Raw genomic sequence first — 13,122 nt, forward strand, 5'->3', positions numbered from 1 at the left:
GGATGCATACTTGTGTACTGTTGCATACAGGCCTATGAATATTTGGATAAAGACATATGTCCATAGTTTTGGCAACTGTACTCTAAGTTGCCAAAGACACTAAGTCCTTGCTGACTAGCTCATTGAAAATGAAAATCAAATGTAAATAAGAAAGTCCTCTGTTTCAACAAGAAAACCAAAAGGCAAGACTTAGGTACACTCTATAGAGATCATTACTAATTGTTGAGACTTCAATCAATTCTTTACAATACATCTTATTCTGAATCAGAAAACAAGATATTAAAACATCATTTTCCTCAAAATAAAAATGTAGTCATGACATTCTAAATTTATATATAAGTGTTCAAATTTTGCAAAATGACCCTAAAGTTTGTCATAAAATACAAACATTCAAGAATTGTAAGAAGATTCTGAAGGTGAGTAATTAGTGGAGAATACCTCTACTGGGTATAAAATGTACATTAAAAATCCTTGGCCATTGAAATATGTTAGCAGTAGGGGAATGCAACAAAGAAGGAGGAGGAGGAGAGAAAAGAGGAGGAGAAGGAGAAAGAAGAGGAGAAATGACTCCAAATCTGAACCTTCTAGAAGGTGTAAAGCTTGACATATTAAATAAAAATTTTACAAATTATAATTAAATTTAATAATAATGTTGGCAGATTATTCTACCTGTTTGGGGGAAATAGGCTTAGATATTTATTCATTATAAATGAGAATAAATTCTAGGTGGATTAAAGGATGAAATGTTTTGAAAAATTAGTTTTTAAAGAAAGGGTTAAAATTATAAAGCCAGTAGAAGCAGATGGGTTTTGAAATATTCCAAAAGTAAAAGAATGTTAAAATATAACATCTTTATTTAAAACACATAATTATAATATAAATAACAAAATAAATATTTGTAGCAAATATCAAAGAAGAGTGAATAGTTGTAGCAAAGATATGTATAAAGATTTAATCAAATTTTATCAATAAAAATCCTTACCCCAATGGACAAAGAAAGCAAGGGTACATGTAATTGACAAAGTTTAGGAATGGACACTATGTCCCATACATTTTGCAAGCAACAGAAAACACAAAGACAATTAAGTAATGTTCCCTGATTTCTCAGAGCTTATAGACCAGTCAATGTAGACAATTAACAAAGATTCTTATCTCATTACTTGAAATAACTACACAAATCTAAAAATTAACTAATATATGTCTTGGATCATTTGAGCTGCTATTACAAAATACCACGAAATGGGTGGCTTAAACAACAAACATTTTTTTCACAGTTCTGGAGACTTAGAAGTCCAAGATTAAGGTGCCAGCAGATTTCCTATTTGGTGAAGTCCTCTCCCTAGATCATAGACAGTGATTTTCTTGCTCTGTCCTCACCAGGCAGAACAGCCAATTGAGCTCACTGGTGTCTCTTTTATAATGGCAATAATTCCATTCATGAGAGTTCACCTTCATAACCTAATCATTTCTCAAGGGTCAACTCCAAATACCACCACAATATAAAGGATTTAATTTAGGAATTTGGAGGAGAAACAAACTTTTAGTCTTTAGAAGCATCTAAAACTGGAGGAATTAATTATTTAAATTCTGATAAACTCAAATATTTTACATTATTTGGTGAATAGTATTATGTTTGAGAAGACATTGAGGTAACATAAGAAATCTCCAGGAAATTATAATAGGGATAAACATCAAAATATGATGTTTTGCATACAGTATAATTTACTATGAAAATCATCCATTACCCCACAGCCTTAGTCCCTCATGAACACAGGTTAAATAAAGGAGGTAGAATAAAGTTTCTCTGACCACATTCTTCCAACCATATTAGAGGCAGGTAACACTTTGTTTCAAGCCTGATTCAGAAAGATAAACGATTTTATGAATGATGTCTTGGTAAAATAAAACAATTTATTGTGGATTCTTTATTAACTAATAATCTGCATTTCATTCATAAGAGATATAAGAAGGGCATATATTGTCACCCAAAATATCTACTGTAAAATTCTGTAGTTCATGGATTATGGATTATGCTAAATTTACACATGAAAGGCAGAGTCTGGGTCTCTAAAGAGGTTATGAAACATTGTAAGCAAAAAGGGAGATGGGATGACTATATCTCAATTAAAAAAAAGGGGGAGATTGGAATATTGAAAAACAGCAGAGATATTATGAGATATTCTAAACTACCTGGGAAGGTGAATGGGTCATATTTATAAAAATACAACAACAATGATGTTCCACTTGAGGAGATGATTTGATTGCCCAACTGGGAAAATAAGTTGGGCATTCAGATAATTTTTATAATCTTAGCCTTTGTATGACTAATACTACCTCTCTGAAAAAACATTCTTCAACATTAACATGCTGGGTAGTAGGAGCAAAATAATATATATAAAGTATCTTGCAGATACAAAAATAAGATATTTACTTCAAATATAAATATGAGCTGTTTTTATGTGGGGAGAAAGAACCAAGTCCTTATTATTTTGTTTTTAAACTATATTAAGTCCTGTAATTCTGAAATGTAACATTATTTAAGAGAAAAATATTAGGACAACTTCCATGAACTAAAATAAATTAAGTTTTAATCATGGCTTAACTCATCACATAGAACATAAATCTATAGTCTCAAGAAACATTTTATACCCCAAAACTAAATATATTTTTATAAAAAATGTGACAATATTAAACACATATTTTGATCATTGTGAGTGTTCACATAATAAATATTTTTCATCATGCTGATTTACTAAATCTGAGAAGAAATTTACTACAGTTAAATAATCACACATGGCTTACCTGAAAAGAGCAATTCTTCATTGAAAAATAGATTATATATTTTGCCTTATTTTCTTTTTCTGGTCCAGAGCCTTTTCATTGCATTTTTCATCTCTCCATTTCTCAGAGTATAGATTAGAGGGTTCAACATAGGGGTGATAATGGTATAAAATACAGCCAAGGATTTATCAATGGGTAAGGTAGAAGGAGGTCTCACATACATAAAGATGCAAGGGACAAAGAAGAGGACCACCACAGTAATGTGGGAGCCACATGTTGATAAGGCTTTGTGCCTCCCTTCCTGACTAAGATTCTTCAGGGGGTGCAGGATGGCCCCATAGGAGATGAGTAAGAGCATAAAGATGACCACAAAGATTGCCCCATCATTGAAAACCACAATGAGGCCAATAATGTAGGTGTCAGAGCAGGCAAGCTTTAACAAGGGATACATGTCACAGATGAAGTGGTCAATGAAATTGGGGCCACAGAAGGGAAGGTTGTAAGCCAAGAGCAGTTGAACTACGGCATGCAAAAACCCACCAACCCAAGCCAACAGCAGCAGCAGAACACACACTCGCTTATTCATGATCGTCAAATAATGCAAGGGTTTGCAGATGGCCACGTAGCGGTCATAAGCCATGACAACCAGGAGTAAAATCTCAGCACCACCAAATAAGTGCTCTATGAAAAGCTGGGTCATGCAGGCTTGGAATGAAATGGTTTTCTTCTCACTGAGTAAGTCTATAATCATAGTTGGGGTGATTGCAGTAGAATAAGCAGCATCCATAAATGATAAATAGCCAAGAAAGAAGCACATGGGGGAATCCAGGGTTGGACTGACCACCACAGTCATGACAATGAGTAGGTTGCCCACCATTGTTGCAATGTAGATGAGCAAGAACACAACAAATAACATTTTCTGACCCTGGGGGCTGAGTGAGCCCCAAGAAGACAAACTCAGTCACATTGTTTCTTTGCTCCATAAATTCTTAGGTTCTTCTGTGTTTTATTTCAAAGTTCAGGACAAAATAACCTGTAAATATAATTATTACTAGTGATTTCCTGAAGTCTTAAAATAATTTATTTGGTCATTCAACCAATAGTCATTATGGTTTATTATGTTCCAGTACTTTTAGAGATCGTGATACAAGACTAATTAAAACATCATCCTTAACCTCAAAAATCTTGCAGACTAATGGAGAGGCAAGTAATTAAGACACATACATGGGGGAAAAAATTATTAAATCAATGATTTCCACAACTATCTTTGATCTGGAAGTTTATAAAATTGTACATATAGCTTATACAAAAATATAAACTGGTAAAATTTTAATGAAAACTAAAACAAGTTTTGCTTTATATTTACATTTTAGTTAATAAAGGAAATGCCTTTCTACATTCTTGGGATAAAAGAATCTTATTAATGAAACATTGAAATCTCAAAAAGATATATTTGAATATTCTTAAAAATTTTAAAGATTTAGGAAGATGCCATAAAGTCAACAGACAAAAGTAGCTCATGGAAAGTATTTACATTTGAGAAGATATACACAGATTTAATATCTAAAATAAACAAATATATTTAATCAGTTAACAAATAAAAGGTATAAATAAAATATAAATAAATAAAAATATAAACAAGTAATTGAAGAAGAATACATCTAAATGGTGAACAGATTTAACGATAGGATGCTGAAACATGTGTGAACAAAATAATAAGGACTGAAATAACAATTTACTACAATATTACCTTGGGTTCTTGAAAGTCACTCAGTCAAGTTCTACAAATATTACATCATTTTCTAATTTTTAAGAGCTTAACAAACAATGCTTGGGGAAGAGATCAATTAAACCTATTACATGACTTTGAAATATCTGCCCATTAAAAGATCTCCAAAGAGATACTTGAAATCAATTGCTAAGAATATTTAATGTTAAAGAAGGTAAATTTATTCTGGATCTTTATAATACAAAAATATCCAAAAAAGCATTACAAGACTGCATGAATCTATACATATTTTAGTCATCACAAATGATAACACAGCAGATTGAAAGAATCACATAGGAGACATTTTTAAAGACTGCAAATGCTCACACCATCAGTGACCTCTTTCAAAATGTAAAGTCTAACCCAGAATCTTGTGTATCAATACACTTCCTGGGTTACCTGTATGAGACCAACAATTGATCCACATTCTGGGCTATCATGCCTTCTCCTTCATGCACTGGTGCCATTTCTGAGAACCCAGAAAGCAAAATACATGCATCAACACTGGATTTTAAATCATTTCCATTAGACAAACTTGGTCCATGCTTGTAGGAAATCAAATTCATCTCAGTCACACAGAAAAATATTTTCTTTCAAATTTTTAAGATATTCAAAATGAGTATGAATATTTGGTTACCTAAACAATGCTGAATATTGGTGGTGAACAGAGAACCAAAATATTCATAGTTGGCAGGATTTGTCCTGATAACAGCAAAATTGTTAAATCAACATCTTTATTGCAGAGAGAGACAACACCAAATTGTGTATGAATTGTTTACATTAAAATGTCATTGTTTGTGTTGTATGCCATTAAGTTTGAAATAGTGAAATAAACTTTTCAACATTTTGATTCTCAAGCAATTATACCATCCCATCTTCATACAGCACTGTTGAATGTTGGGTTTCCTGAAGGATGGAGAATATTTCATATACATGCTTTATTATGTTTTGAGTCCCTCATTTCCATTCAGGAAGAAGCCTGTCATGTGAGTACCAGTATAGACAGATACTCTCTGAGGTAAGTGCAAAGTTCCGCAAACACTTTACCTACATTTAACTGCAGCACACATTATGTAGCCATTCAGTTGATGCATCTCCAAGGGTGATTCTTGTCTAATTAAATTCTTGGAGGCTGTAGTCATGATTTGGAGAGTAGACTCTTTATCTCCAGAGATGCCACCAGGATAATCACCATTTAGAACAGGACTTACAGAACTCTGTCCTCTGGGGGAAAATCATAAAAGAATAAATTGAGGTCAAATCACCAAAGGGAAAAAAGTCCAGTCTGGGCAGAAATAAAATACATTAAAACTTTCTTGTTTAAATTATGACCCCCAAAATGTGCAAATATGTTCAAGTTTAAGCACTGTCTTTGCAGATGATAATGGAAGTGATTTTCAGAAGATGATGAATGTTAATTTCAGAACAAGTCATTTAAAGCTTATTTCAAATGTAGGAAAATGTTGTCACATAGTTTATCATATATTTTAGGACAGGCAAGTTTATAGACTTTGTATTATTATGGAAATGCAGAAAAAGAAAACATTTGTTACATTATTATTCAATTCATCTCAAAGTGCTCATGAACAATTCACCAAAATAGACAATACACTAAGCCATGACATAACTGTAATACATTTCAAAGGATTTAAATCATACAGACTATATATATGTATAAAAATTTCTTATAATAATGTAATTAAATAAGAAGTTGATGACAAAAATGTAGCATTTTCAATTATTTACAGATTAAGCAACACAAGCCCTAAATCACTCATGAACATCTTTTAAAATTTTAATAGAAAGATGATACATTTGTATATAAAAGATATATGAGATATATAAAAATAACTATATATAATATATATAATATATAAATAATATATATAAATTAACTGGATGCAGCTAAAGGAACATTAAGAGAGAAATTTATATCTTTAATTGCAAGTGTGAGAAAACAAGAAACATTATAATGAATAAACTAAGCTTCCATCTCAGGAAGCTAGAGGAGGAGAAACAAAATAAACCCAGAGAACATTGTAAATGGAAATAGTAAATAGAAGACAGGAATCAGTGAAATAGAAATTAATTGAGAAATAGAGAAAATATAAAAAATGAGGAATTAGTCATTTGAAAGTGTAATAAAAATTAAGATTCTAGCAAAACATTAAGAAAAAATAAAAGAAAGAAGAAATTATCAGAATCAAGAAAGAAGAGAGGGCAATTAGTGTAGCTTCTACAGACATTAAAAGATAATAAAAGGATATTATAAATGAATTTATGACAATATACTTGCCAACTAAAAGAAAGCAGATCACTGCTATGAGAAACACAGTTTTCTAAACTTATACAGAAAAAATCATTAAAAACTAGAATCATCTGATTGCCGATAAATTAATTCTTTAGAATCCTTCCCTTCCCAAAGTAAAATTTCATTCCCATATAGCTTTATCAATGAATTCTATACAACAAATAATAAGTAGTATCACTCTTACATAAATACTTTCTCCCCACTACTGCCTCCCCAGGTCCGTATGTCTATCCTCTGTGATAATTCTACTCTCAGAATTCTAGATGCTTTGGTCTTCTCAGACCCTCAACTTCATCTCAACTCAGGAAGATTACAAGGATCTTTTAAGGTATTCTTATCTTTACCACAATATGGAAACTTTTAAAGGTAATAAACTGGAAAACCATAGATCTGACTTCTTTCCCATCTCTTTATGATTACTGTCAATTGTGTCTGACATCTGGTGTCTGGATAATAACTATTTCATTTTTTTCTGGTTTGTTTTCTTATTTTTTCAATAACTATATGTGGATATTTCTACAAGTTTTATTCATAATTTCAAATACCTGGAAACAAACAAAATATCTCTTAATTGATGAAAAGATAAACACCTTGTGACAAATCCATAACATGGATTACTACTCAACAATAAAATGAATAGACATATTAATTGATAGACATATTAAGTTCAGAAATATAAAATGCATGATACTACAAGCAAAAGGCCAAATTTAATGACTGCTGAGTAGACATGATCACACATACAGAAAATGCAAAATTTGCACCAAAACTGTTAGAACTAATTAAAAAATTCAACAAAGTTTCAGGATATGAAATCAACATACAAAAATTAGTTACATTCACATATACTAACAATGAACTATCCAAAAAAGAAATTAAGAAATTAATCCCATTTACAATACCATCAAAAAGAATAAAATACCTAGGAATAAATTTCACAGAGAAAGTGAAAAATTTGTCTACTGAAAATTATGATATCAATAAAAGAAACTGAAGACACAAATGAGTGGAAAGATAGCCCCTGTTTATGAGTTGGAAGAAGAAATATTGTTAAAATGGTTACACCACCCAAATCAATCTACAGATTCAATATAATCCCTATCAAAAGCCCAATGACATTTTTAAAAAGGACAAAAATAATTATAAAATTCAAAAAATTCCAAATAGTCAAAACAACTTTGAGTAAAAGAACAAAGCTATATACATATTTCTTGATTTCAAAATATATAAAAAAGTTTAGTAATCGAAACAGCTTGCTACTGACATAAAAAGACACATAAATGAATTAACACAATAGAAAGTTTAGAAATAAAACCCATGCTTATATATCTAACATATCTTTGAAAAGGGGGCCAAGAATACACTATGAAGAAAGGAAAGTCTCTTCATGATGTTGGGAAAAATGGATATCCATATGCAAAAGAATGAAACTAGCCTTTGCTATTGATTGAATATTTGTGTCACCCTAAATTTGTATGTTGAAATATTAACATTGAATGTGATGATATTGTCAAGTGGAGACTTTGGTGTGTGATTAGATAATGAGGGCAGTGCCCTAGTGAGTGAAATTAATGTTCTCATAAAAAAAGAATGTTGATGAGGATGTAGAAAATTTGGAGCACTTGTACACTGTTGGTGGGACTATAAATTGATGCAACCACTGTGGAAAATAATACAGACATTCCTAAAGTAATTCAAAATAGAATGACAATATGATCTAGCAATTCCACTTCTGGGTATATATCTAAAGGAAATGATATCAATATTCTCAAAGAAATATTTGCACTCCCATAATAATTAAAACATTATTCACAATAGCAAATATATGAAAATAATGCAAGTGTTTGTCAACAAATGAATGGCTTAAGAAATAGTGTATATATAATCAACAGAATAAGAAGAAAGCTGTAAAAAAGAAATCCTGCCCTTGGAGATGTGAATGAGCCTAGATGCCATTAAATTAAGTAACCCAGATACAGAAAGACAAATACTGAATTATCTCACTTACATGTGGCATCTAAAAAAAGTCAAATCACGGAAGCAGGACAGAATGTGGATGGCCAGGGGCTGAAGGGAGGGATAAGTGGAGAGGTGCTGCTCAAAGGATACCAATTTCCAGTTATAAGATGAATAAGGTCTGGGGATCTAATATACAGCGTGGTAACAATGCAGTATTATATACTTGAAATTTGCTAAGAGAGTAGATTTTAGGGCTCATACCAAAAGAAAAAAACAAAAACAAAATGGTAATTATGTGATGTGATGGATGTGTTAATTAGGTCAATTGTATTAATCATCTCACAATGTACACAATGTATATATATATATCAAATTACCAATTGCACATCTTAAATATATATACAACTTTAATTTGTCAATTATACTGCAATAAAGCTGGGGGGAGGGAAAGACTGCATATTGTATGATTCAATTCATATGACATTCTGAATGAGACAAAACTATAGGCACAGAAACTGATCAGCAGATGCCAGGACCTGGAAGTGAAGAGAGGAGGGGATTATAAGGGGACATGGGGAAATATTTTTTGATGATAAACACTCTGCATATTGGTTGCAACAGAGATTACCCAACTATCTGTATTTTGTCAAAACTTGCAGAATTTTGACTGAAAAGGTAAATGATGTACTGTGAAGATTATATATTATATAAAAGTGGAAAACACAAAAATTTCCTGCATTGAAACAACTGACACACGGAATATGTAATTGAAGTCAAGACCCTATTTATAACATCAGCAAAGAAAAAAAAATCAAAATAACTAGATTTACAAAGAAACATGAAAAATCTAAACAAACATTAAAAAAGACAAGTGGAAAGAAATGTTCAGTTTGTGGATGTGAATTCTCAATTCTCCAAAGATACAAACTCTTTTTAAAGCAAATATTATGGAACACACAAACTAAATTTAGGTTTTTTAAGAATGTCTTATTGAAACTTAATTTTAAAACACAAATATGCAAGAGTAGACATAGTTCTTATAAAGAATTGCAAGGAAGGAGTCCTAGGTTTATCAAAGTGTATTTTAAATCAAATGCAATTACATAATTTGTTAAATGGCACATGAATAAGGAGATCAATGGGAGATAATACAGGTCTGAATTGGATCAAAACCACATGCTTTATTTTAGGATATAAAGTTAGGATATCAAAGGAATGAGGAAAAATAATTATGCATCTATAAAAAGGACCATCTAGAAAAATAATTAAAATGTAATCTCTACTTAACCCTATATCAAAGTGAAGTGCAGAAGGTTCAAAAATTTAAACATAAAATATAAAGCAAAAAAAGTCTTAGAAAAATTAAGAGTTGAAAAATTTGGACCAATATTTCAGTAACAGTGAAATAGGAAAATTTTTTCTAAGCATGACATAAAGCCCAAAGAAAGTGTTGACAGATTTAATTATGCAAATGCATAGTATTTACACGTGGCCAGTAACCTTCTGCAGAAAGAGCCACTCACAAGCTGGAAAAGAAATAATTCCACATACGTGGTAAGTGGGATAATTTCCTTAGCATATAATTAAATCATGAACTGGTATGGAAAATATCAGCAATCAAATAAAATGCATAAAATTCATTAATAAGCAATTCATGAAAAAGGAATAAAAAAACACTTTAAACATGTGAATAGATGCCCCAATTCAATTGTATAATTTTTATTGAAGTATAGGCATTTTACAATGTTGTGTCAATTTCTGGTGTACAGAATAATGTTTCAGTCATACATATACATATTTCTTTTCATATACTTTTTCATTATAGATTACTACAAGATATTGAATATAGTTCCCTGTGCTATACAGTATAAACAAAGTCCCTATTTTGTATCTTCCACATGGTCCCCAATCACCCTAACTGCAAAAAGAGAAGATGAACAAGTCACCATCTCTCAAAAGGAGGACAATTAGATTAAAAATACATGCTTGACACATACTATGTTCTGTGCATAATGACTATATCTTTCACATACTATGTTCCATGCATAATGACTATATCTTTCAAGACAGCATAAAATAATCCTGTTATCTGACAAAAATGACACCCAGCTCAGTATAAACATATCCTATAATGAACAATGTGTCTGCATCAGTTGAGTTCTTCAGTGATCTACAATGACAGATGATGGGGAGCTGACATAGCTGTATCTTAAATCATGACATGTTGACTAATCTTTTCACAGGAAGGAACCAGAGAGACCCAAAATCAATGGATGAGAGAAATTCCACCACAGTGAAGGAGTTCATGATTTTAGGGTTCACGACAGATCCCTGGTTACAGAGAGTTCTTTTTTGCATCTTCCTCATCATTTATATCTTCAGCCTCTTAGGGAATATCACCCTGATTTCTCTGATCTGTGCTGATTCTCAGCTCCTGACACCCATGTATTTCTTCATTGGAAAACTTTCATTCCTGGATCTCTGGTATGCTTCTGTCTATGCCCCCAAAATCCTGATAACCTGCATTTCTGATGACAAAAGCATCTTCTTTGCTGGCTGTGCAGCTCAGTTCTTCTTCTCAGTTGGTCTCGCCTACAGTGAGTGTTATCTGTTGGCCGCCATGGCTTATGACCACTATGTGGCCATCTCCAACACCTTGCTTTATTCCCAGGTGATGTCCCCACGGCTATGTGCCAGTCTCATTGCAGCTTCATACTTTGGTGGCTTTCTGAACTCAGCCATCATCACCAGTGAAACATTTACCCTGAGCTTCTGTGGGGACAACCTCATTGATGATTTTTTCTGTGATTTGCCTCCACTTGTCAAGTTGGCTTGTGATATGGAGGAGAGTTACCAGGTGGTGCTCTATTTTATACTTGCCTCCAATGTCATCACTCCCTCTGTGCTCATCCTGGCCTGCTGTCTCTTCATCATTGCTGCCATCCTGAAGATCTGCCCCACCCAAGGCCACCTCAAGGCCCTCTCCACCTGTGGCTCTCAACCTGACAGCTGTCACCTTGTACTATGGTTCCATTTTCTTCATTTACTCCCGGCCAAGTACTAGCTATGCCCTGGAAAGGGATAAAGTGGTGTCGGTGTTATAAACGGTGGTGATTCCTGTGTTGAATCCCTTGATCTGTAGCTTAAGAAATAAAGATGTTAAAGATGCACTGAGGAAAATGATAGATAGAGCCGAGTTTCTCAAACAAAGGCTGTATTATTATTATTATTATTATTAATTATTATTATTAATTATTTTTAGGATAGTCTTTATGTCATTGATAAGAGCCTGTGGTCTCAGAAATAAATAAAATAAGCAACTGCTGGAAAACTGCTATGCATGCTAGCTGGGAAAAGTCTGTAGTACCACTGGGATTCTGGGAAAGTTGAAAGTTTTTTTTTTTCCAATTTTTAATATTACTTGACAGTTTGTAAGCTGCTTGTGAGTATAATATTTCAATCTCTAATATGGAATACTGATTCTAGTTATGGACTCACTGTCATGTTTAGGTGGATGAAATGGCTTGCTTCTAGTCAAGCAACTTATGGGTGAGAAGACAAGAAGCAAACCCAGGGCTTCTGGCTTCAGAGGCACATAGATATTCGTTAGGAGGGAGAGGTACTTATGAGGTCATAAGTGAACTACCTACTGTAAAATGTCCTGCAAAATACATTTATTTTTTCTTTTCTTATCTTCATATTTTTCCTTGCTATGATACAAAGATTTTCTTGACAATGTACGTAGGAAAAAACAAACATCTTTGTTTAGAGTCACTGAAGGAATCCAATAAAAGAATATTTTCACCAAGAATTAAAAGAACCAAGGGCAAAAGAACGGCTGTATGAAACAGGCAGAAATGGACATATAGATAGAGATAGATGAGCAGAGGGACAGACTTCAAAAAGCTTTACATCAAAGAGAGAATTCAGAGTGGAACTCTCTATGAGCTAAACCAATCATTGATACAAGGTCACATGAATGTTTGGATTTCTTTGTTCAGTTTATGTATGACAATGAAAAATTAAAGGATGCTTTATTTTGATGGATCACATTTCCTAATTCCAGTAGTCTTCATACATATAAAATGTGGAGTTTACCCACATAAACAGGCCCTGATGCTGATAAGCTGTACATCATTTTGCTAAGGCTGCCATAACAAAATGCTGCAGGCTGGTGTCATAAACAGAGGAACTCTACTCCTCACGGTTCCAGAGGCTAAAATGCTAGGATAAGGGGCCATCAGGGCCGATCTGTTTTGACGCCTCTCCCCACTGCATGCACATGGCCACTTACTGGTTTGAT

The 13,122-nt window shown here is 32.7% G+C and overlaps 1 protein-coding gene and 1 pseudogene across 1 annotated transcript; one reads left to right on the forward strand and one right to left on the reverse strand.

Annotated features, from left to right (window-relative positions):
- Positions 1-2,843: 2,843 nt before the first annotated feature.
- Positions 2,844-3,673, reverse strand: LOC105102063 (olfactory receptor 4A47-like). Its single transcript, XM_064494213.1, has one exon. The coding sequence runs from the start codon at positions 3,656-3,658 to the stop codon at positions 2,849-2,851; it is 810 nt and encodes a 269-aa protein (XP_064350283.1). The 5' UTR covers positions 3,659-3,673; the 3' UTR covers positions 2,844-2,848.
- A 7,343-nt stretch (positions 3,674-11,016) lies between these two features.
- LOC105102064 (olfactory receptor 9G19-like) lies at positions 11,017-12,058 on the forward strand (annotated as a pseudogene).
- Positions 12,059-13,122: the final 1,064 nt, after the last annotated feature.

Source organism: Camelus dromedarius, chromosome 15 (assembly GCF_036321535.1).
Source record: "Camelus dromedarius isolate mCamDro1 chromosome 15, mCamDro1.pat, whole genome shotgun sequence".
Classification (NCBI taxonomy): domain Eukaryota; kingdom Metazoa; phylum Chordata; class Mammalia; order Artiodactyla; family Camelidae; genus Camelus; species Camelus dromedarius.

Excerpts from the sequence above, each read along its gene's own strand:
- LOC105102063 (XM_064494213.1), bottom strand. The coding sequence starts at position 3,658 with ATGGTGGGCAACCTACTCATTGTCATGACTGTGGTGGTCAGTCCAACC.